Genomic DNA, 23,291 nt, shown 5'->3' with positions numbered 1-23,291 from the left:
GGCGGTGCGATGATTAAAACATAGGATGTTATTATATGAGGTCTTAGAATCGAAATTCGACGTGACCGAACATAACCTTCCTTATGTCTTGGTCATTTGCACTAATGGCTAATAGCTACCCGTGATTTACCTCCTCCGTGTTGGCCTAGGGACGGGTTGACAGGGATGTTGGGACGAACGAATCACCTTTTGTCACATGTATGTGTACATTATTTCGACGAGAGCTGAGTGGGGATAGTAAGTGAATCGAATATTTATGAATAAATTAATATTGAAATTTAGTAAAAATTTATTTATATTTAATATAAATAAATTTAATAAAATTTAAATAATTATTTTAACAATTTAACTCATTTTAGATCCAATTATTTTATAAAGAAATTTTAGCACCCTGGATTCGGCCGGATTTGTTTACGGCCTCAGAGTCAAACAAGTGGCGGCTACCCATTAGAAATGAAATAGTTAATCGACATGACGAGTGGACTTATTTGTTTAGGATACATTAAAAAGTGCACGAGTCGAGCATTTAGAAGGCTTTACGTGTCGACGCAGTTGAATTTGACTATTTGTCACTCCACTAGAAAAATATATATGGAATTAAATATTTGTTGACTTGAAATTTTGGGTAGAATTTGGGGAGGGAGGTGAGGTGTTTTTTCATATAAAGTGGCAAAAAAGTAGGGGTGGGGGGTCTAAAATGGTAGGCAAGTTAGATTCTGTAAAGATTGTTCTGGTGCATTCTGCCTCACGACTCTGTTTTTTCTTTTCGTTTTAACATTTTTAGTAAGACTTCACGTCATACTTAGAAAGTATTTGTTTACATTTTTCAAATAAAAAAAAATATGGGAGCCCTTTTGACACCTCAATTTTTCACGTGACATCTTGACACTTGTACATTCACTACTACAAGTGTCCTTAATATATATATATTTAACATTATATTTTCTAAGAGTAAATTTTATTGGTCAAAATTTGACCAACTAGAATTCTTTATCGTCCAATCATAATACATGCATGTACATACACAGGGGCGTAGCCAGGATTTTCGATTAGGAGGGGTAATTTTTAAAAATTCATGAAACGAGAAAGGAATAACTTACAACTCTTTGAAGATCATTGCTTTTGAGAAAAATAGAGAAGATAAAATAGAGAGGAAGAAGTAAAAAAATGGAGAACTTTACTTTCTTCGTTAGCAATCTTGACTAGTTTCGATGAGCTCGGCAATAACACAAAGAAAGCAAGGTAAGACAAAACATGATTATTTTGTTGTGCAAATAAAATCCTAAAAAATACCAAAAGAGGAAGAAGATATGGGGGTTGATGGCTACTTGATCTTGTTGCTAGAAGAGGGCAGCAACTGGTGTTGTATTTCTTGCTTGCTGGAGAAGAGAAATGAGAAGAAAAAAGCTCTTGTGCTTCAAAAGAGGATAGAAAAAAATTGTAGGTTTACCAACGTTGGAGAAGAGAAGGAGAAGAAGCAAATGAGGAAGAAGAGGAAGAAAAAAATAAAAGAGAGGAATGGGTGAAGGGGTTGCATATGGTACGGCGGGGATGTAACATGCATAGGGAGAAGAGGGAGAGAAAAAAATGAAAGATTTCGTCAAAAATATCCTAATTCAAATCAATTAAACTTGGTTAAATATTAAACTTGGTTCGGTCATAACTCAACTTTAAATCAATTTCAATTTGAACCAACATAATTTTTATCTTCATATCTACCCGTTGAATTTAGTTCAAACTCGATTCAATTTTAATTTAGTTTCCTTACTTTGTGCTCTACGATTTAGTTCATCCGTTTATTATTATATATTTTATTTTTAAAATTCAATACTTAACATTTCAAATTGTGATATTTTCTCGTAGAAGTGGTACCAATTGATAACTTAGGTCATGAACTTTCCAAATATATGATCAATTTCAGTTTTCGACATTGAATGATGATGAATCAACTACTCAAAGTGATGATAAGGACTTCCAAATAAATAAATAAATATATAAAAAAAATTTTAATAAAATTTGAGAGGGGGCGGTCGCACCCCCTCTCCTTAAGGTGGCTACGCCCCTGTACATACATATAATTAATAGATGCATATGATATTACTAAAATATCCTTGTATATGTATGCATGCATGAATTCTAGCTGGTCAGATTCTGGTTATTTAGCATTACCCTTTTCTAAGAGTAAATCTTGTTGGTCAGAATCTGGCCAACTAGAATTCTTTATCGTCCAATCATAATACATGCATGTAATTAATATATGCATATGATATTACTAAAATACCCTTGTATACGTATGCATGCATAAATTCTAGCTGATCAGATTCTGGTCATTTAGCATTACCCTTTTCTAAGAGTATATCTTGTTGGTCAGAATCTGGCCAACTAGAATTTTTTATCGTTCAATCATAATATATGCATGTACATGCATGTAATTAATATATGCATATGATATTACTAAAATACCCTTGTATATGTATGAATTTTAACTGACCAGATTCTGATACATTACTCTTTTTCTAATTAGCATTAAATATCTAGTTAACTATGAGAATGATCCATACAATCTTTAAAAATTTTCCACCGTAGGATAAATTTAAACGTATTTGTAATAAATGATATAATAAAGAAAGATATCCAAATATATAACATGCGTATTTACTAGTATTAACTTGTCATTTATAAGGTGCCTAATATTGATTCAACAGTTGCCTCTAACATCAACACCTCGTCCATAAGCCTTGTCATTTGCTAGCATCGCCACATACAGAAGTAGCCTAATGCCCAACCCCTCAACTACAAATCATCTTAACATTGACTACTTCCTAAATAGGATAGACAAGGACCGTGCTAATGGCAAATGCAAATACCTAATAAATGCCTAGAGTAAGTAGATAAGGAAGTAATTCTCTAAAGATGTGTTTGATTCAAATTATCATGTATAATCTTGATTATGGAGAATAAAACATAATCAAATATTTTTTTATTCAATAAAGATAATATAACAAAAACTTATTTGTTTGAAGGTTTTAATGAATAACCTAGTTTAATATTTTACTATATTATCCTTAGTTATAAAATCAACCATATATTATTATTATTATTATTTAAACACTATATTTTTTTATTTTTTATTTTTCACTTTTTTCTTTATTTTTATGTGTTTTTTATTTCTTTTCATTTTTCCTTTTTTTCTTTTTTCTTTTTTTTAAAAATTTTTTTAAAGGTTTTTAAATTTTTTACGTTTTTTAATGTTTTTTTAATTTTTAATTATTTTATGTTTATTTTCTATTATATATATATATATATATTAAGTTTTTTAACGTTTTTTTTATTATTTTACATTTTTTAAAAAATTTTTTTACTTTTTTTCCTATTTTTTATGTTTTCCCCCCTTTTTTTATTATTTTTAAATTTTTTTAATGTTTTTTCTATTTTTTAAGTTTTTTACATTTTTTATTTTTTCAAAATTTTTATTTTATTTTTTATATTTTATTTTTTATCACATTTTTCTCTTATTCGAGGATATTTTGGGTAAAAAAAATTTAGTTAATCCCAGAATCAAGAGAAACTTCAGTTTTCTGAAGTTTTCCGAATCCGGATTACATGTCTCTTTTGTTTACGTGTTAGGTATGAAACATTACTCAGAAATCATTGATTACTTAAATCAAATAGGATTTTCATTAATAATTTTGGATGAATAACCAAGATTATCAAGGACAATCTTCAATCAAACATACCCTAAATATTATGGTACCATGATTAGATCTTCAAATGTAGATCTTAAAAATCTCATAGTCAAGATTCAACTATGATGAATTAGTGGAGATTTTTTTCTTAAATGAATGGTAGATTTGAAAAAAAAATAGCTAATATGGATAAATCATCAGGAACGCTTCTCAATTGAACTTGATAATCCGAGAACTAGACACCTAATGCCAAATTAAAAAAAAAAATAAAATAAATGCGCAAAAGTACTCCAATGCCCTATTAAATGTTCAGAAAGAGAAAAACAAAAATCCTCATATCGTAATTATTAGTTTTTCGTTTGGAAATTTTCTTCTAAAACTATTTACACTGCAACGTTATTTATTTATTCCAATAAACTGGCTGTCGTTGCTGCTATTAGGGGTTTATCTTTTTATAATAATTATTTTTTATGGCAACTAGTAGATGAGGAATAGATGGGTACGACACGTAACTTTTAGTTGAGTTTAAATGCTATAAATCATACTATAAATAAGAATATATCAACCTTCAAATTATTTGACCGAGCTCAAAATATAATTACTTTAATATTCTTTATCTTTTAAAAAAAAATAATTTTAACATTTATTAATAATTTTCTTTGATTACTTTTATATAAAAAATATACCTTGTCGTATTATTTCTTTAGTCCCACATATTAAAGTTGATAATTTAAAAAATATATCTTTCTTGGTGTTTTAACTAAGATCAAGTGGAGAGTAGATCCTCTGGTCCGTAAATTGTGGACCAGGAGATGGCCCATTATATGAGGATTCTTGATTTGGATGAACTCCATCTTTAAATAGGTGGGGTCCATCCAAATCAAGGGTCTTCATCAGTGGATCATCCCCGGTCCGTAATTTACGGACCAGAGGATCTCTACTGGATCAAGTGTAGTATCTATTCTTATCAGTTTAATATCTGATATAAAAAATTAAATTAGTTGTTTACGAAAGAGAGTTCGTTATAGTAGCTTGCTCATGTGGTTCTCAAGTGATACGGTGTACTGTGAGTATGACCCCAAGGATAATATGGAATTGATGGTCAAAGTGAGGTGGTAGTATATGCAGTTAAACAACTTACTTTCATCGGGACTCAGCTCTTGACTCCTCAGTGCACTAAAGAATTCAGTATGAAGACGGTCAACCCTAGAGATGGTTAGATTTAGGGACCTTAGCGCTCCACTTCTCAGTATCATGCCGTTCAATATATAGTCAATCAGTCCAAAAGCTAGTCGAATTTACTTGGTTTAGCCTCCCATTCTTCAAGCACAAGTGTTTCAGCATACGGTCGATCGACCTCAGAGCCGATCGGATTTAGGAGACTTATCACTCCATTCCTTAGTAGCAAGATACATATATAGAGTACACTCGGCCGGACTTAAGGGACTTAACACCCCATTCCCTAGTGTCGGTTGAACTTATGGGACGTAGATCCTCAATCTTCAAATACACGTCTGTAGCATACACCGATCGCCCCTAGAACTGGTCGGACTTATAAGGCATAGATCCTCATTCTTTAATTACAAGTCTCACAGCATACAATCAATCGACCCTAGAGCCAATCGGCTTAAAAGACTTAGCACTTCATTCTCTAGCACCAGTTAGACATAGGGGGCCTAGCTCCTTGCTTCTACAATATAACTCTTAGTATATGGTCGGTCGACCTAAAGTGTTGGACGAATCTATGGGACTAAACTCCCCACTTCTCATATGTCAGTCTCTCATCATATATCCGGTTGGCTACAAGATCGTTCGGACTGTTTCCAAGAAACAAAATTATCAAAGAATCACAACAATCTATCAGAAAATAACAGCTACTCGTCAGGAAATATTCTATTACCATAGCATATACATGCGAGAGAACCTTCCTTTGAGGATACTCATACAACTTTCATTGTCTGGCGTTACTTAGCATATTCTGACATCAAACATTCTCAACCCCCTCATTAATATGAAGATTACAAAAGACAATTTAGATACCTATAACGGAAACTTCCACGGAGGGTAGCCATACATATTCTACTATTTAACATATTATGATACTAGACATCAGACATTCTTTGATACCTCATGATTACAAAAGTTCTGAGAGTCAGTATAAAAAGAAGATCATCTCTGTTGGTTAGGTATGCTTGACAACATTATAACACACACATATTTACTGTTCATCTCTTTTTACACTTTTCGCTCAGCTACTATATTAACTTGATTGTCGAAGTACTTGCGCCAAGGACCCCTTTCATAATTCTCACTAACATTTCCTTTTACTTTCTTGCTGTGTGCGGAGGAAGGAGGGTCAGATGTCATATTTTCTCTCTCTCTCAGAGTCTTTTCCTAGTTAACAACATAGCCACATACCTAACACGTTATTTTCATCGATTTCAGACAGGATCATCAAGCGCTATCCTTATGTTGCACTACTGTATGATGTAACGCACCCTTACCAAATCTAAGAATCTAAAATACTAATTTACATATATTTATATATTATATTATACATATAATGCGGATACGTGATAGTTAGTTTAATATAAAACAAAGTATTCATTACGATAGGTTTTTAAAAATTATAAAATGATTTGATAATTTTGGGAGCAAATGACACGAATCAACCCAAGAGTAACAATAAATTATTTCGAGCTTAGATGCGCAAATAGATGAAAGTTGTTAAAAGAAAATGATAAGGGTAACTCATCAATATACTTCCCTTGTAGTCTTTTAATATATCCAGCATTTACATTTTATCCGAACTTAGAGCATCCACATTAATTACCTTAAACTAAATTTTTAGTTTAAATTTTACATTTTATATTAAAAAAACATCCGCATCAGATACCCTATTCATTCTCTGAATATACATTTTATGAATAGTAATTTTTTAAATTTAGATAATGGAATCCATTCCCTAAATATTAAAATATTATTTTCTCTCCTCCTTTAATAATAAAAAATTTTTAAAGAAAGAGAAAAAATAATAAAAAAATAAATATATGATAAGTTATAGGAAAACTGATGTATCATGTGATGAAAAACGGATATCTAAATTTAATAAAGTAGTTCTTTTATTCTAAATTTTAGATTTTGGATAAGGATACTGATGTGAATGATCTTAGACCGCCTATGACTAATTCATCACGGGCTTGACTTTGCAAAATAGACCTAAAATTGATTTAATTTAGTTGAATTTCCTTAATAAAAAACTAGAATCAAACAGCAAATTAGAATATTATTAATTATTCAAAAGATCCGAACTGGTATATGGAATATACATGAAAAAGAAATTACTTGCAACAAGAAAAGGGATGCATGCGATGCGATGCTATCGTGGAATGTATCTGAAATATTAATTAGTACATCCTTCCCCTATCATCGAAAGGGTCATCCCCCTCTAGCTCCTTCAAGTAATCAAAAAATAGTAACAAAGAAAACAAAAAAAATCCCCCCGATGAACTCCCACCGCCTCCTCCCCCACCGCCCCCGCCGCCACCAAACCATGGAGGGAACCCTTGGCCCCCATCGTCAAGCTTCATAGGTTTCTGGGTATCTAATTCAAAGGAGGATAAGATTTCATTTTAAAATATAAATTTTCAAATAAGATTTTGATAAGATCAACTCAAATTTGGACAACTGCACTAAAGTTAGGAAAGTTACCTTTTGTGGGAGTGGTTGAGATCGTCGATGATCGACTTCTTGCAGTTTGCTTTTCAGTCTGAGTTGCCGCACAAGTGGCGTTCTGAAGCATATAATTGGATACAATCAATAATACAGAAGAAAAACAAATGCAAGTGAGCTATTAAAAAATGCTGCTAAGTGGCAAATGATGTATCTATATTGGACGACTGATTGTTCTATTGTGCCACGTACCGAATTCACGACACGTAGCCTTGTGGATGGAGAAATTTTTCTGGCAAATGCAACAGAATGTCCATGACCATTCTGGCTGAGTTGAAGGCTTCTTTTCTCTGTATATGAACAAGAAAACAACAATATCAGCTCTGGCAGAATTGAGATACCATCATCCCATTTGGTTTGCTATCTACTTTATTGGGCGAACTAGGCATGTTTAGTCACATACTTAGAAATAAGAACATAATAAAACAAAATGAATCCAGGATCTGGTTTGGAAAAAGAAAGGAAAAAAGTGAAACCCAGTAATGAGTTCCTGAAGTAATCGACTTCCGTTAGAGTACTGTCCAATCTAGAGTATCCATAAAAATAACAAAGCATGAAGCTTACCCGTACAGGGCAGATACAGAGTTGATACAAGAAGTACCTAGGAGTATAATGGAGATCAAACCTTTATTTATACAATGGAATTCAGAGTTGCTACAAGACCCACTGAAAGAGGTTAAAAAAAAAATCACTGTTTATATGATAAAATCTGATGTAAACACAGCAGATCCTTTGAATTAGAGTTTTCTGGGCCTTTGTTAGCAAGTAAGAATTCTTGATCAGAAGTGGTCTCAGACAAGCACTATAGGTAACTCTTAGTGTCGAAGATTCAAAGTTATTTTCATGAAATTTATTTGATATGTCTCATTGTCTTAGTAACAAATGATTGTACTAATCTAGCATTTTCTTGGTCTTTGATACCAACAGATTTGATAGTGTCAATCTGAATTAATCGATTGATCGATAATGTCAGACAGGTTGGCTTTGGGTAACCGGTAGTTGGAGCCAATCTACCAAGTTCATGCAGATGGCTGATAAACTGATGGGCTAATAGATTGATAGCAAATTGATATAGCCTGAAAAATGCTATGCTACCAAATTGATACAAAACCAGATCGAATCAAACTCAAAGAAATGATATTGAAACATTTTGTCTCTCAAAACTATTAAACATCCTAAAACAAAAAAATTACCATCTTAAAACACTAATAAAAATTTGTTCTCCTGAAGAGGAGAGCCTACCAAATTAATCCCTTACAAATACAAAAAATCCATATCTATTTTGCATCACCAATTTAGTCGGTTCAATCAGGCTGGTGTTACTTATAGGTCAAATTAGTTTGGCATACAAAATAGCCTAGTTCGACAGGCTAGTCAACTTAGTTGAATTTAGTTTATCTGCCGAAGTAACTGTTTTAGCTAATCAAAGTTATTCCTGAATTTTTGTTGAAAACAATTTTTAGTTGAACTTTATTTTCATGTAACAAACAAATTATGGCTCTCAAAACTAGAAATGGAAATTGTTGCCTTTTTACATCACCAATTTCGTTGAAAACCTGATTTCCCTCCCAACCAAAAAGTGCATTAAATATTAACCTAAAAGCTAGTTCATTGCTTTCATCAAAGGTTCAGAAGCAACTTATATCTAATGAATCTTCAAATTGATCAAGCATTGCATGTTTGCACTGCATAATGAAGCAATTATCTAAATAAACTCCCATGATACCTAATTAATTCAAACAATTATCCCTTAGTCTCAGTAGACAAAATGTGCTCAATGAATTGAGACAATAGTAAAATTGAAAAACTACAGAGAAAACAAAATATCTGCACATACTCAGTCAAAATCAAAACAGAACTTTTTAGCAGTGTCATATTTGTACCTAATAATCTCTGGGAATGAAGAAAAGCTGGCCATTGTACTGTTGGTGCTGGTGATGTAACAAATGTGTGCATCACCATTTATTCAAAGACCTACAAATTTTAAGTCACACACTGATAAAGAGAAAGCAATCAACGAAATGCTCATTGATATTGAAAAATGTTGTCTTAAATAATAAAATAAATCTAATTAACATGGTTTAAAAAGTTCCAAACCAAAAATTGATAAAGATAAATTTTAATCCGAGTTACATAGATTTTTTTTTATGAGGTACAGCATGGTGTTATTTGGGTTCAATCTGATTGCTTACTAATGCCCATTTCTTTTGTGGAAAACTAACCATACAACATATTTAATTTCTAAAATAATTATCTGAACACCCTAGAATCTTCAACGGCCTCAACTATGCCACTTCTTCTATTGAAGACATGCTTAGCATACATCTAATTCCGTCATACAGTAGAGGTGACAGGAAGATGGTAACCAACACCTGCCTTGGCTGGTGTGGTCCACTACAGTTGGAAAAAGAAAAACCAAGCAGTATAAACTGCAATGAGCCAGCCCTGTGTCTGGGACCTGCAGCAGTATGTCTGAGAACGCTCCCATGATCCTTCCACATAGATCACTGCATACACACTAATTTCTTAATGAATGGCAAATGTTTTTACCTGAACAAATTCTCACTTGATGTTCTCCCGGTTAAAATCCATCACTAATGGTCAAATGTTATAAGAAAATGACAACATCTCATCTTGTGTGATTATAAATGTATTACACTGAAATAATAGCCAGCATCCACTCCATGTATTCTCCTAGGCACTAGAAATGTAATTCACCGTGATTATACAAATCTCATATTTAGATTGAATATCACATCCAAATCTCCCATCAACACAGAAAAACTAACAGCAACCAAATATTCCTAGGTTGTAGAACTTTGTTTCTGGAGTATATCAGATTGCATTTGGTCCTCAACAGCACTTAAGCATGCCTACGTCTTGCTGAGATCTGATTTGCCCACAAAACATTTCTACAGAGCATATGTACTTATTTCAATCTACTCCTTACCACATGAAGCAAAATTGAAAATATCATGTCTGCTTTGACCTTGCACAGTTGCAATTCAGAAAAGTTAGGTCGTGCTTTGGATACGGATTATGAAATTCTGTAAACTGTAAGGTAATATGGCTGATACAAAAAAACCTCGACTTGCAGGATGTCTAAGAACCCCAAAGTACCGACATGAAATCAAACTGGAAAAATCAACTTACAAGCCTTGCCAGGAACCACTATTCAGAGTGAATCTGTGGAGAGAAAGAGTATTGTTTTACCAATCTAATATGAGCCAATGCAGCCGCCAATCAACAAATCATGATCACAAAATATCTTAGATTTTGTAATAATTGCCTGTGATATTTTGAATTTCCATGTGACCATGGAAAATCTCAAACATCGAATGCATTGAATATAGCTTTTCATCCGATAAAGAAATCCCTAGGGTCTAATCGTAGTTTCTGTTAATTAGAGACAAAACAGAACTGAAAATTAAACATATGACCTAAAAGGGTTTGCCCCATTCGTTCGTCTCTAGCTCACAATTAAAAACGAAAAAGAAAGAACTAAAAGCAACCAGAGAGAACGCACCAACAACCGATGCGTTCCTAAGAAAAAAAAAAACAAGAAGAGAGAACGCACCAACAACCGATGCGTTCTTGGAAGAAACGAGCAACCGATGCCCTCCTCCTTCCGCCGTAGAAGAGGAGAGACGAGAAGGAAACGTACGGCAGCATCGAGTGAGCTATTTATAGCCTTTCTTTTCTTGCTCTACAAGATATCCAACAATCAGAAAATATTGAAAATTACGATTTGACCCTTTCTGACATTTTCTATTTCGACCCTCCACATTTTCTTGGCCTGCATAAATCACCTCCACTGGACGGGACAGACTGAGAACTCATGAATTTTATACCTTAAGAAAATAGTGTTTTATAACAAAATTATTCAATATTTTGGTATATTAAAAAATAATAAAATTAATATCCATATAAAAAAATTTAATATGCTATAATATCATATTAGAATTTTTGATAAATGGTATACATTGATTCGGTTCAGAATATCTCATCAGCAGTCCTTTTAGGTAATTGCCAATATAAAAAAAGGTGTTAAATAGTTAAATTTTTTTATTAATTATGTCGGTTTGGGGAACCATGATGAATTATTACGTCACTATTCGTGCAATTTTTCAATAAACTATAAAATATATTCAAAAAATATTTTTTTTGAATAAATTAGTTTTTTGCGAATAAGTTAATTCATGTTCCATATTTTCTTATTCGAAAAAACATAAAATTGAATTAAAAGAAAATCAAAAATTTTATGGAAACTATCTTGTTGCTAACGGAGTGAACGTTTACACTGAGCAAAAAGGCGATTGTGTGCCAAGAAGTTAGAACCCTAGTTATCGTTGCGACAAAGCAAAAACAGGAGTAAGCTCACTTCTTCCATCAAAATCTGACCTTCGAATGTCAAAAATCCTGCCTTTTTTTCTTTCCCATTTCAATTTCTCAATGAGTTCACTTCCAAACGCGCCAAAAATTTTCACCGATGAAGCTCATCAATCCCCTCGCAGAGCTCTTGCTTCCATTAATGGTGGAGTTACTGGCACGATCGTCGCCGTCGTCGTTATCCGGGAAGTGCGTCGCCTCCGGAGCCGATTTATCTTCCTCTGCCGTCGAGGTGGCCTCCAAGTTGGCTCCTTTCGTCCTCCGCCTCCGGTTGCGGCGGACGCGGCCGCGTTCCTGCTCCTGCCATTCGATGCCCTCCTCCACGGCGTCGATGATGCGGTGGATGAGTTTCCGGTTCGGCGATGCGTCCCACCGCGCCCAGAAGCTCTTGTAGCACCCGAAGCAGCGGCATCCCAGCTCCGGCAGGTGTTCCCGCTGGCGGGGCCACTCCCCACCAGAGGAGAGCAAGTAGCCGAGGACCTCCTGCTCCTCGGCGGACAATGCGACCGCCAGCGCCAGCACCGCCGACGGGAGCGCCGCCAGGCGGTCGAGCTGCGGGGCGGGGTGAACCCCCCGCGCCGCGACACTATTGGAGGGCTTCTTCATCTGCAAGATCGCTTTTTGAAGGTCTGGATGCGGAAGGAAGCAGGGGAGGCGCAGTAAAAATGGTTGCTTTGGATTGAGAGTTTGGTGAGGAAGGAGGATGAGTGATGGAAACAGGAAGTGTTTTAGCTCCCGTGTAGCTGTTGAGCCACAGACACCATTAATTAATGAAGGAAAAGGGCTCCTTGTTTGTGTTTTGTCTGGTTTAAGAAGAGGGTTTGGTGGAAGAAGGGAAAGTGGGGAGGGAAATTACTACTTCCTATTGGCTAGACTTGTAGGGATGAATTGTCGATTGTTTAATTTATTGTTAAAATGCATTGCTCAAATATTTCCCCCATAACATTCTTAAAATTTTGCAGGGGGGAAATCAAATGAGCACTATAACTAATCCGATTTTTAAGATGCTACAAATCCTCAATAAAAAAAATGACACGACTTCATTAACATTTCATCAATATTCTCACTTGTATGCCTAAAAATTTGACAACAGTTTGGAATATCCACTCACATGAATTGGCAAACAAGATGGTGTAGCAGTTGATGCATAGCCATAGCAAAGCCTATGGTCAAGAGAGGGTAAATGATCTGTTCTTCTATTGCCAAGCATGATCGAAGTATTGTGAAGAGAAGTTGGTGATGGTCTTCATGAAGAACTCTTCAGACGAGCCTTGATCCACGATTGAAGATGCAGCAATTCTTCCGTGGTGATAGAATGACCAACATTAGGATAAGCCTGCAAATTTGAAAGGAACTTAGATGATAATAATAGAATGGAGCTAACACTTTTGGGGACAAAGTGGAAGAGCTGAAGGAAGAAAATACAGGAGAGCTTTTTCCTTTTGACTACTTAATTTCAGAGTAGCAGGACAAGTTCATTAATCTTCTTTCAGCCTTTTTTGTTGAGGAAAACTCAGGGGAAAGAAAGACATTTTAAAGCCTTTTTTATGTTCTAATTCCCATGATGCAGAAGGCAATAAGCTAAGGCGATTACCTTGAATTCACAACTCATACCAACTTGCTCAAGAAAAGGAGGTCCAGCTTGCCCCGCCTCAAATAATACAGTTCTGTCTGCCATACCATGAGACCAGAGAATAGGTGTCTGCAACCATCCCATATGACAAAGGAACAAGTAAATAGAAATGGATTTAGATAAAGTGGGGAAAAAATGTACGTAGTCAACATGTACATTTCTTGCAACTGCCTGACCAACTAGTTTTCAATATGTTTGTTCCCTGCCGATCATTGTTAAAGAATTGTGTATCGTTGGGTGTAATGTAAATACTGAACTAGCCTAACTAGAAGCTGATCAACAGGGAACTTAAAAGTTAAAACACAAATGTATGAGTTAAACTATATATATTGTTAAGGTGACAAAGGATCCTATTGAAATACCTTTTTGGCTTCTGGAGAAATTCGTTCAATAATTGATGAATTCAAAGAGACCCATCCACTAAAAACTGCACCACCTCCCAAAGTTCTTGGGTAAAGCAATACACTTGCCAATGTCAAAGCGCCTATAAAATGTTAATCACCCAAATCAGCATCCATTATCGTGTTATTATAAATTGTCAAAGTAGGGTGTTTTTTCTTCTATACCTCCTTGGCTAAATCCACAAACAAATATGTTTTCAGGGTTTACTCCATTGTCAACCTCTTTGTCTATCATAGCATGCACGTTTGTGGTTGACCCCGTGGGTCATCCGAGACGGTATGGGACGGGAGTTGCTGCAATGAGGCCGCCGGGTCGAAACTCAGTGGCAGCGGGGGAATAAATCCCCTATCCCTGTATCCCACCCGGTCCGTCCCATACTAGCTCGGGTGCTACAATTTACCTCCCTCACAATGGCTGTGGGTCCGGTCGGTGGGGGCCCTGGGGGCGAGGGCTTCGCCTTTTGCTGCAATAGCATGCACGTTCTGAACAGCTTTAAGAACATCGCTTTCATTTTTGGGGGATTCCTGAATTTATCAGCAAGGCATTAAATTGGTTAGGAAAATTTCCGACTACTTAAAATTTAGATTACAGGCCTCTCAATATTGATGGGTGAAAAAACACATGCCTGGTCTAACAAGATATTGGAATGGATGACAGTGAACATCTATTTTCCAGGATTTAGTCATGCTAGATTCATATGGACAAGTGTTATTCCCAGTATTCATGTTCAAGCAAGTGTTAGTTAACAGCTAGCTAGATTGTTTACCAAAGAACTTTTGATCATAAGAGGAAGTTACCAGTGAAGTAATATAATTTGCAATGACTAGCATTCACATTGGACAAGAATTGAAACGTGAATTAGCTAAAGAAAAACTTACAGAAGTCACAGGTATCTCATAAATGTCAAACCAGGAAGGCATTACAGCACCATCTGCAAAGTAAGAAAACACTACTTTATTCTCCTAGTAGAAATACTACGTGGTATCAAATGAAAGATAGTTCCTTGGATGAATGAAAACACTACTTTGTTCTTCTAATAGGAATACTGCATGGTATCAAATGAAAGATAGTTCCTTGGATGAATGCATATAGTTCAAACTTCACTTAGTAGGTTCCTAGTGACCAAACACAACTAGTACCCCTTCCAAAGCATAAACCCTAGATCGGAAGCATCCTAGTTTTGCGCAAAAATGGGGAGAAATGCTACATTTTGCATAAAAAAAAAGGTGTGTTTTTCCTCGTCGAAACGACACGGGAATTCAGTGGTGAACTTATGGCTTAATACCGATGTAGATCAGAAGCGGAAACCGATAACAGAGTTACTCCAATTGCATCAGCACGAAGCCTTGCCCTTTTCCGTTGATCTTTATAAACAAAAGGAAATAAAGGAGCGTATAAGGGATGGTACAGTTGCAGGAGACGGAAGAGTGAGGGGCGGACGGGAAGGACCACTTGGAGAGCTTGAACTCGGGAGCGGAGAAGAAGGTCCGGATGGGCTCGTTGGCCGGTCCGGAGTCGCCCAACCCATGCAGCCAGAGGATGAAGGTACGCGCCGCCATTGGATCTGAGGACGGACGCAGGAAAGACGAAGAAGGGAGGCCCCGACGCTGAAGGAGGACGGCTAAGAAGAAGAAGAAGACGGCGACGAGGGCGGCCGTGAGAGGCGACGAGAACATAGGGAGGAGTCGCATTTACTAATGTCAAGCCCAAGATAGGTAGATCCAATTAATAAGAGGCCCAAATATTTTAACAAAAGCCCAATTTAGGGGGAAAAATAGATGTTTCATTAACTGTATTTAAATTAATTATTAAATTTTAATTTATTATTCTTTTTGAATTTTGAATTATATATTTTTATCTTATTTTATAAAATAATTAATTTAATTATATTATATTAATGTAATTGTAATTAAGTAAAAATTTTCATTTTATATTTTATAGAACAATAAAATAATAATTTTATTTTATCAAGTAATAATTAAGTAATACAATTTCTTTCTAACTATCAATTGTTCCTATCCTAAATCCACTAAATTATTATTCTTATTTAATTTAAGTATCTTCTTTCTCGCGGAACCCTCCCTAGACTAGATCCACATTTAAATTTTAGGTCTCCCAAATTCGATCTTCGATCTATCACATTTTTGTTGAGGTTCCATACACTTTTTTTCTTTTCTCCCTATCCTAAAGCTAAGGAATTGAAATGAAAGAACTGAAAAAGGAGGGAGGAAATTCAAAATTTGAGTCATGTAAAATTGTATCTCTAATTTTATTTATTTCTTCACATAATCAATAACTAGAATAAAAAAAATGGGAATGACAAGACATCCCGGAATAAACGATTAATCTCTATCAATAGGCCTGCTAAAGACCCAAATCATAGAGTACTTAGCACAGGTGCTACGGAGAGATATGTTTTTATATCTCGTATTGAAAATCCTCCTTTCCTATGGATTGTAATACAAGAGAAGTTTAAGCTAATTAATTAGGTTAGCAAATCTTATAACCATAGTTATTTGCTAGTTTAAAGTCATAATTATAGCTCAAGATGATCATCATTTTTCTCATAACTAACTAATTATTCGATATCTAAATTTAGTGTGCATCAATCAATGTAAATCTATATATAGCAAATCGTTATAACAGTTTGTTGGTAGTGTATTTTGTCCCCCTTCTTCGCATACTAACGTTATGGCAAATCATTATAAGCATTGTAACTTATTCCTCTCCGCATCGCAATGCATAAACAAAGCTTGCACACTTGTTCTTGTTTACACTACTTGCATTGTCCTCCTCTCTCCCCTCAATCTCTGCTACTCATACCGCCGGCCTTTATCTCCGGTTGACTCACGTCGACTCCGGCCAACCCTTCAGCTCGACCAGCCGCATTAATAGCTTCATGCAACAGAGTCACCATCGTCGAAAAGTTCTCGAATCCAGGCTAAAATAGCATTCCTACTTCCTTCGATGTTCCCGTCAAAGCTTTTGATATGTTTAAATGTTTAAATGTGATTGAATGCCATGGAAGACGCAAAATAATGGAAGAGATGGGTGAGCTTTTGATATGTTGAATTGTGAAACTGGGACTATGTTGTTTTCTCTTGCGGCGGTAGTGACCGGTGCTCTTTGCTGTGAAGCATAATCGTCAGTACATTATTTGGGCTAATCCGCTTCTTGATCGCTGAAGTTTCCCTCTTCTCAATTTCTCCACTGATTGTGATCCAATCATCCGCTTCTGGCCACCATCGACTTTGGAAATTTCTCAACAGGATATACGATATAGCTTCGTTCCACCTTGTCAGGCCTTGATCTGGAGTCGAAGACTTGCAGAGAGACGTGAAGCTTTTGAGGGCTAAACTGAAAGAGTGACGCGGATGAGGCTGTGTGCAATGGGCAAATCGTCAATGAAGAAACTCGACTGTGGAAGCGGCAAGTCGATGCGTTTGTATTTGAGGAGATCGCCCATCCGCCGCTTCCGCCTTCTCCTCCTCCTCCTGTTGTGAACTTCTTCCCATTTTAACCGCCGCATCCTTCTCTTGTCGTGAAGCTTGCCCCATTTCAAATGATATCTTCAGGATGCAATAGAATTTGATCCATATTGTGAACCAGATTAAGGATGAAAATGCCAGGGTTATAGGCATCTACGGCATAGGGGATCGGTAAAACGATATTTTTGAAGCTAATCAACAACCATAGCTGGATCTCCGAGCTCAAGTTTGATCATGTCGTCTGGATTATAGCCTCCTGAGGATACAAATTGCAAAAGCATCAGATGGATTTGGCTCATAAGGTAGGATTGAATCTTGAAGATGATCAGAGTGAAAGATTGCGCTTTTAACCTCTTAATCTTCCTCGGGTAAAACAATTGTTTGTTTGTCAATAACATTTGGGATTTATATGATTTCTATAATTGGGGATCTGATTTCTGGTTGAATCATAACCCGTAAACCATCAAACCATGCAGGGAACCCCTGGCCCTCTTCGTCAAGCTTCATAGGTTTCTAGGTATATAAAAGGTCGAATAATTAGGTGAAATTAAAAGGATGATAAGAGTTCATTTAAAATATAAATTTTCAAATAAGATTGATAAGATCTACTCAAATTTGTGTAAGTGACAGCACTAAAATTACCTTTTGTGGGAGTGGCTGAGATTGTTGATGATCGACTTCTTGCAGTTTGCTTTTGGCTAAGTTGAAATTTTCCTGGAGAATGCAACAGAATGTTCATGACCATTCTGGCTAAGTTAAAGCCTCCTCTCTGTATATAAACAAGCAAACAACAATATCAGCCCTGGAAGAGTTGAGATACCATCATCCCATTATTTGGCAAACAAGGCATGTTTAGTCACATACTGGTAAATAAGAACATAATAAAACAAAATGAATCCCAACATCAGGTTTGGAAAGAGAAGTAAAAAACAAATGAATCCAAATAAACTGTAGAGTTCCTGAAATAATTGGCTAACAACAAAGCATGAAACTTACCCAACATTACAGGATAGATACAGAGTTGCTACAAGAGGTAGGTAGGAATATAATGAAGATCAAACTTTTGTTGATATGATAGAATCTAGAGTTGTCACAAGACCCATTGAAAGATGTTCACAAAAGAAATCACTGTTTTTATGATAAAATCTGATGTAAACCCATCAGATCCATTGGATTGAAGTTTTCTAGGTCTTTTTCAGCGAGTAACAATTCTCAATCAAAATTTTAAAAATGACAACTTCATTAACATGCTCATCAATATTCGCAGCTGTCCCAACTCAATGCAGATAAATAATTGTGTGTAAAAATTAGATAACAGTTTTGAATATCCACTCACCTGAATTGGAAAACAAGATGGTGTATCACTTGATGCATAGCCATAGCAAAGCTTATAGAATATGGTCAAGAGAGGGCCGAAAAATTGTGAAGAGAAGTTGGTGATGGTATTCATGAAGAACTCTTCAGACGAGCCTTAAATCCTTAATCCTCAATTGAAGATGCAGCAATTCTTCAGTGGTGATAGAATGTCCAACATCAGGATAAGCCTGTAAATTCGAACGGAACTTAGATGATGATAGTAGAATGGAGCTAACACTTTTGGGAACAAAGTGGAAGAGCTGAAGGGGGAAAATATATGAAAGAAGACAAGGGAAAGAGACATTTCAAAGCCTTTTTTATCTTCTAATTCCCATGATGCAAAAGGCGAGAAGCTAACAGCGATTACGTTGAATTCACAACTCATACCAGTTTGCTCAAGAAAAGGAAGTCCAGTTTGCTTGCCTCGAATAATACAGTTCTGTCAGCCATACCATGAGACCAGAGAATAGGTGTCTGCAACCCTCCCATATGACAAAAGGAACACAAGTCAATAGAAATGGACTAAGATATAGTGGGAAAAAAAATATGTAGGTAACTAAAATGCTTGACCAAATAATGTGGCAATTTGCATCCTCTGGAGGCCAGAATCCAGACGACATTGATCAAACTTGAGCTCGGAGATCCGTCTAGGGTTGTTGATTAGCTTCAAAAACATGGTTGTACCTATCCCTTATGCCATAGATGCCTATAACCCTGGCATTTTCATCCTTAATCTGGTTCACAATATAGATCAGATTCAATTGCATCCCGACGATATCATTTGAAATGGAACAAGCTTCACGACAGGAGTAGGAGGAGGCAGTGGCTTGAAATGGGAAAAAGCTTCGCAACAAGAGGAGGAGGAGGAGGTGGCAGATGGACCTCCTCAGATACAAACGCCTCGGCCCGGCGCTTCCACAGTAGAGTTTCGTCATTGGCGGTTTGCCTCGTTGCGCACAGCCTCATCCGCGTCACTCTTCCAGTTTAGCCCTCAATAACTTCACGTCAAGTCTTCGACTCCAGATCTAAGGCCTAGCGAGGTGGAACGACGCTACATCGTATATCCTGTCGAGGAATTTCCCGAAGTGGATGGTGGCCATAACGATCTAGAAGGGGATGCTTGGATCGCAATAGTGGAGAAACTGAAGGAAACTTCAGCGATGGAGAAGCGGATTAGCCCAAATGGTGTATTGGGGATTATGCTTTAATAGCAACGGCGCCCCCGTCGCTACCGCCGCAAGAGAAAACAACGTAGTCCCTGTTTCAAAATTCAACACACACATCCATTTAATCCTTAGAAATTAAACAAAAATATGCTAAAGTAAGATTTAAACTGTTCTTTGATCGCTTGCCTGAGAAAGTAGAAATTTAGCAGGAAATAACAATTAGCCTCCAAGAATGCAAATAAAATACAACCATCAAGGAGAAAAGGTCCTTTACCTCATCAGGTCCGATGGAAGCTTTGCTAACGATCGAGGAAGAAATCAACTGCGCTGGAACACTAAGTTCAAAACGAAAGTGTTTAGACCGACGGGCACACTGAAAGTTTTTCGGAACATTTAAAAAAGTTAACCGAAATTTTTTTTCCCAAACGGGATATCCCTCCTGGAGTCCACCAAGAACAGATGGCAGCTTTTAATGTAAATGACTATTTATTTCTCGGTAAATTAGTTTTATGATTTTTTTAAAATAAAAGAGCTATTTTAATATACTGACAAGTCAGACAGTCCCATACAGCTGTTTCACAGTGTAACTCAAAAGCTGCCACATCTCTTTCATTATTTTGCTTCTTAAATCTTTATTATTTCTTCACAGAATCATTAACAACAAATTAATAGAAGAGGAGAAATGGCCGAGGGGGCGAGCACTTCGCCTTTGTTTCTTCAATGGCCCTGTGCCAATTTCATAAATCCGGAAAGGCACAGAGTAGGGATTGTCATTGTTACCAACAAATCAATCTCCTCCCTGAGCATCGCATTGGGATTATTTATCTGGTGCAGTCGAAAGCTTAATCGACAAATGTTCTTGAATGCATGTGGTAATCCTACATAAAATTTTATCGAAGAGAATGCCTTCTTTTCTACTTCGGAATCCATGACTGATGTGGCATGCAATAGGGGGCAATAATATGGCAAAGTCAATAGTCAGACGATGTGGAGATCAAAAGTTAAAAAAAAATATGACAACTAAAACCGAAGAATTCTTCAAAGGCCACGTCGACGATCCAGAGAAGCAGTTCTCAAGACCCACTCCTGGCCAGTTTCTCAGCAGGCCGGATTATCAAGGCTTAAGCCTCTCATTCATTCTTGCGCATCGTCCCAATCAAAAGTCCCAGCCGGCTTCTCAGCCGGTCAAGACTTTAGAGCTCAATCCCCTCATACATTCTGGGGCACCGTCTCAGTTAAAAGTCCCGACTGACTTCTCAGCCGGTCGAGCCTTTAGAGCTTAGTCCCCTTATCCACTCCAGGGCACCATCCCAATCAAAAGTCCCGATCGGCTTCTCAGTCGATCGAGCCTTTAGGGCTTACTCCCCTTATTCACTCTTGGGCATCATCCTAGTCAAAATACCCACCCGACCGATCAATCTTTAGGGCACAGTCCCCCTCCCTTGCTTGCAAGTATGGTCCTAATTAATGCTAGGCAAATTGCTCAATTGGACGGGTTCTCAAGGATGACCTTTGCTTCCAGATGACGCTCCCTACACTCCTGAGTGGCCCTAACATTGGTCTGACCATAGGTTGGCAACAAGGGTGTTAGAGAATCGTAACCACTCATAGAGAATAACGGCTATACGTCAGGGAATATTCTAATACCTTGCTACCTGAGCCACACGGAACGTTCCTCCAGCCAATAGAAGTTCTCCGTACTCCATCCACCGCCCAACATACTCTGACACCCCACATTCTCTGATCTCTCATCATTGCGGGGGTTATGAAAGATATTAGAGACCTAGGAAGGGGAATACCTTGGTCGTTCGTGAAATACATGAACAACTTAGTGTGCCTTTCTCTCAAGAAGTATTGGATGAAAAACTACCGAAAGGCTATAAGCCCCCGGCTATCGGAGAATTTGGGGATAACAATGACTTAGAGGATCATCTCCGAAAATTTCAGAATGCTGCCATATGACACCAATACAGAAGATGTCAAATTTGATCTCGTCCGAAAGCTGCATCAAATGGGGGTGCCAATGACGAGGCGATAATGTTGACGGAAGGAGCACCTGCGCACGCCACAGACCAATCACCCAGGAGGGTTAGTGTCAAAAACCAGGGAAGAGGTCCCTGACGAAGGCTCTCCGATACTCAAATCAGACTGAGAGTCTCATGAATTGTAGGAATGAAGTAGATGCATATGTGTGTGCCACTTGGCTGAAGGGAAGGACCTCCTTTTTTATACTATCTTTCATAACCTCCGCAATGATGAGAGATCAGAGAATGTCTAGTGTCAGAATATGCTAAGCAGTGGATGCAGTACGGAGAACTCCTATTGGGTGGAGGAAAGTTCTATGTGGTGTAGGTGATAAGGTATCAGAATATTCCTTGACGTATAGTCGTTATTCTCTGCAAGTGGTTACGATTCTCTAACAGCCTTGTTGCCAACCTATGGTCAGATCAGCGTTAGGGCCACCCGAGAGCGTAGGGAGCGTCATCTGGAAGCAAAGATCAGCCTTGAGAACTTGTCCGATTGAGCAATAAGTTGGGCGTTAATTAGGGCCATACCGGCAAGCAAGGGGAGGGGACTATGCCCTAAAGACTGAAAAGTCAGCTTGGTATTTTGACTGGAATGGTGCCTAGGAGTGGATAAGGGGACTAAGCTCTAAAGGCTTAATCAACTGAGAAACCGACCGGGGCTTTTCACTGGGATGGTGCCCTGGAGTGGATAAGGAGACTAAGCTCTAAAGGCTCGACCAGCTGAGAAGCCAGTCAAGACTTATGACTAGGACGGTACCCCAGAATGGATGAGGGGATTGAGCTCTAAAGTCTTGATTGACTAAGAAGCTGGCCGAGACTTTTGACTAGGACAATGCCCAGGTATAGATGAAGGACTTAAGCCCTGACGATCCGACCTACTGAGAAGTCGACCGAGAGTGGATCTTGAGAACTACTTCTGTGGATCATCGATGCGGCCTTTGAAGAACTCTCCGATCTTAATTGTCATCTTCTCTTGACTTTTAACCTCCAAGTCACTTGACTATTGACTTTACCATATTATTAGAGCCCAATCTTACATCTTTGATGATATATTTTTCTCAGACCAAGAAAAGCCAGAAGTCTGCACTTCAGGGAACTTCAAGTTGCAACAAATAATTTCAGCAGCAAAAACTTGCTCGGAAAAGGTAGTCTTTGGAATCGTCTACAAGGGGCAACTACAAGATGGGCCTTTAGTAACACAACGGAAATGCCATAGGCGGAGAGATTCAGGAGCGAAAGTGTAAGGTGGTAGTTATCAGGATGCACAGGATTGCCAAATGTCATCCGGCAATAACAAGCAATTTGTTTCCTTTAAAAAGTTACAGAGCTTGTAAGAACAATCGTCTTCACTTTTATCATCTTCAAGATTCAATCCTACCTTAGCCAGATCCATCTAAAGCTTTTGCATTCCT

The 23,291-nt window shown here is 37.1% G+C and overlaps 3 protein-coding genes, 1 long non-coding RNA gene and 1 pseudogene across 6 annotated transcripts; 1 reads left to right on the top strand and 4 right to left on the bottom strand.

Annotated features, from left to right (window-relative positions):
- The first annotated feature begins 4,619 nt into the window (after positions 1-4,619).
- LOC121999029 lies at positions 4,620-4,768 on the top strand (annotated as a pseudogene).
- Positions 4,769-6,947: 2,179 nt separating this feature from the next.
- LOC121998655 (protein YELLOW LEAF 1, choloroplastic-like) lies at positions 6,948-11,121 on the bottom strand. Of its 3 annotated transcripts, XM_042553654.1 has the most exons (6): positions 10,996-11,094; positions 10,572-10,604; positions 9,302-9,392; positions 7,611-7,708; positions 7,398-7,479; positions 6,948-7,290 (listed from the first exon to the last, which is right to left on the bottom strand). In XM_042553654.1, the coding sequence occupies exons 3-6, from the start codon at positions 9,378-9,380 to the stop codon at positions 7,094-7,096; spliced, it is 456 nt and encodes a 151-aa protein (XP_042409588.1). In that variant the 5' UTR covers positions 9,381-9,392; positions 10,572-10,604; positions 10,996-11,094; the 3' UTR covers positions 6,948-7,093. The 3 variants fall into 3 exon arrangements, with proteins under 3 accessions (XP_042409588.1, XP_042409587.1, XP_042409589.1); XM_042553653.1 differs by lacking the exon at positions 10,572-10,604 and having other exon boundaries at positions 10,996-11,121; XM_042553655.1 differs by lacking the exon at positions 10,572-10,604 and having other exon boundaries at positions 9,302-9,413; positions 10,996-11,088.
- Positions 11,122-11,802: 681 nt separating this feature from the next.
- On the bottom strand, positions 11,803-13,060 carry LOC121998652. Its single transcript, XM_042553651.1, has 2 exons — positions 12,919-13,060; positions 11,803-12,550 (listed from the first exon to the last, which is right to left on the bottom strand). Exon 2 carries the CDS (start codon positions 12,411-12,413, stop codon positions 11,877-11,879), a length of 537 nt encoding a protein of 178 aa, XP_042409585.1. The 5' UTR covers positions 12,414-12,550; positions 12,919-13,060; the 3' UTR covers positions 11,803-11,876.
- On the bottom strand, positions 12,825-15,546 carry LOC121998653 (probable carboxylesterase Os04g0669500). The gene is made up of 7 exons (XM_042553652.1): positions 15,251-15,546; positions 14,721-14,773; positions 14,300-14,366; positions 14,007-14,063; positions 13,803-13,924; positions 13,402-13,509; positions 12,825-13,143 (listed from the first exon to the last, which is right to left on the bottom strand). Exons 1-7 carry the CDS (start codon positions 15,531-15,533, stop codon positions 13,054-13,056), a joined length of 780 nt encoding a protein of 259 aa, XP_042409586.1. The 5' UTR covers positions 15,534-15,546; the 3' UTR covers positions 12,825-13,053.
- Positions 15,547-16,436: 890 nt separating this feature from the next.
- Positions 16,437-20,218, bottom strand: LOC121998654. The gene is made up of 7 exons (XR_006116552.1): positions 20,127-20,218; positions 19,257-19,944; positions 19,074-19,160; positions 18,667-18,874; positions 17,973-18,099; positions 17,682-17,843; positions 16,437-17,586 (listed from the first exon to the last, which is right to left on the bottom strand). It is a non-coding gene; the product is annotated as an uncharacterized LOC121998654 (long non-coding RNA).
- Between the last annotated feature and the right edge of the window lie 3,073 nt (positions 20,219-23,291).

Source organism: Zingiber officinale, chromosome 6A (assembly GCF_018446385.1).
Source record: "Zingiber officinale cultivar Zhangliang chromosome 6A, Zo_v1.1, whole genome shotgun sequence".
In the NCBI taxonomy this organism is placed as follows: Eukaryota; Viridiplantae; Streptophyta; class Magnoliopsida; order Zingiberales; family Zingiberaceae; genus Zingiber; species Zingiber officinale.
Note: the sequence above shows the minus strand (reverse complement) of the source record. Positions and strands in the feature narration are given on the sequence as shown.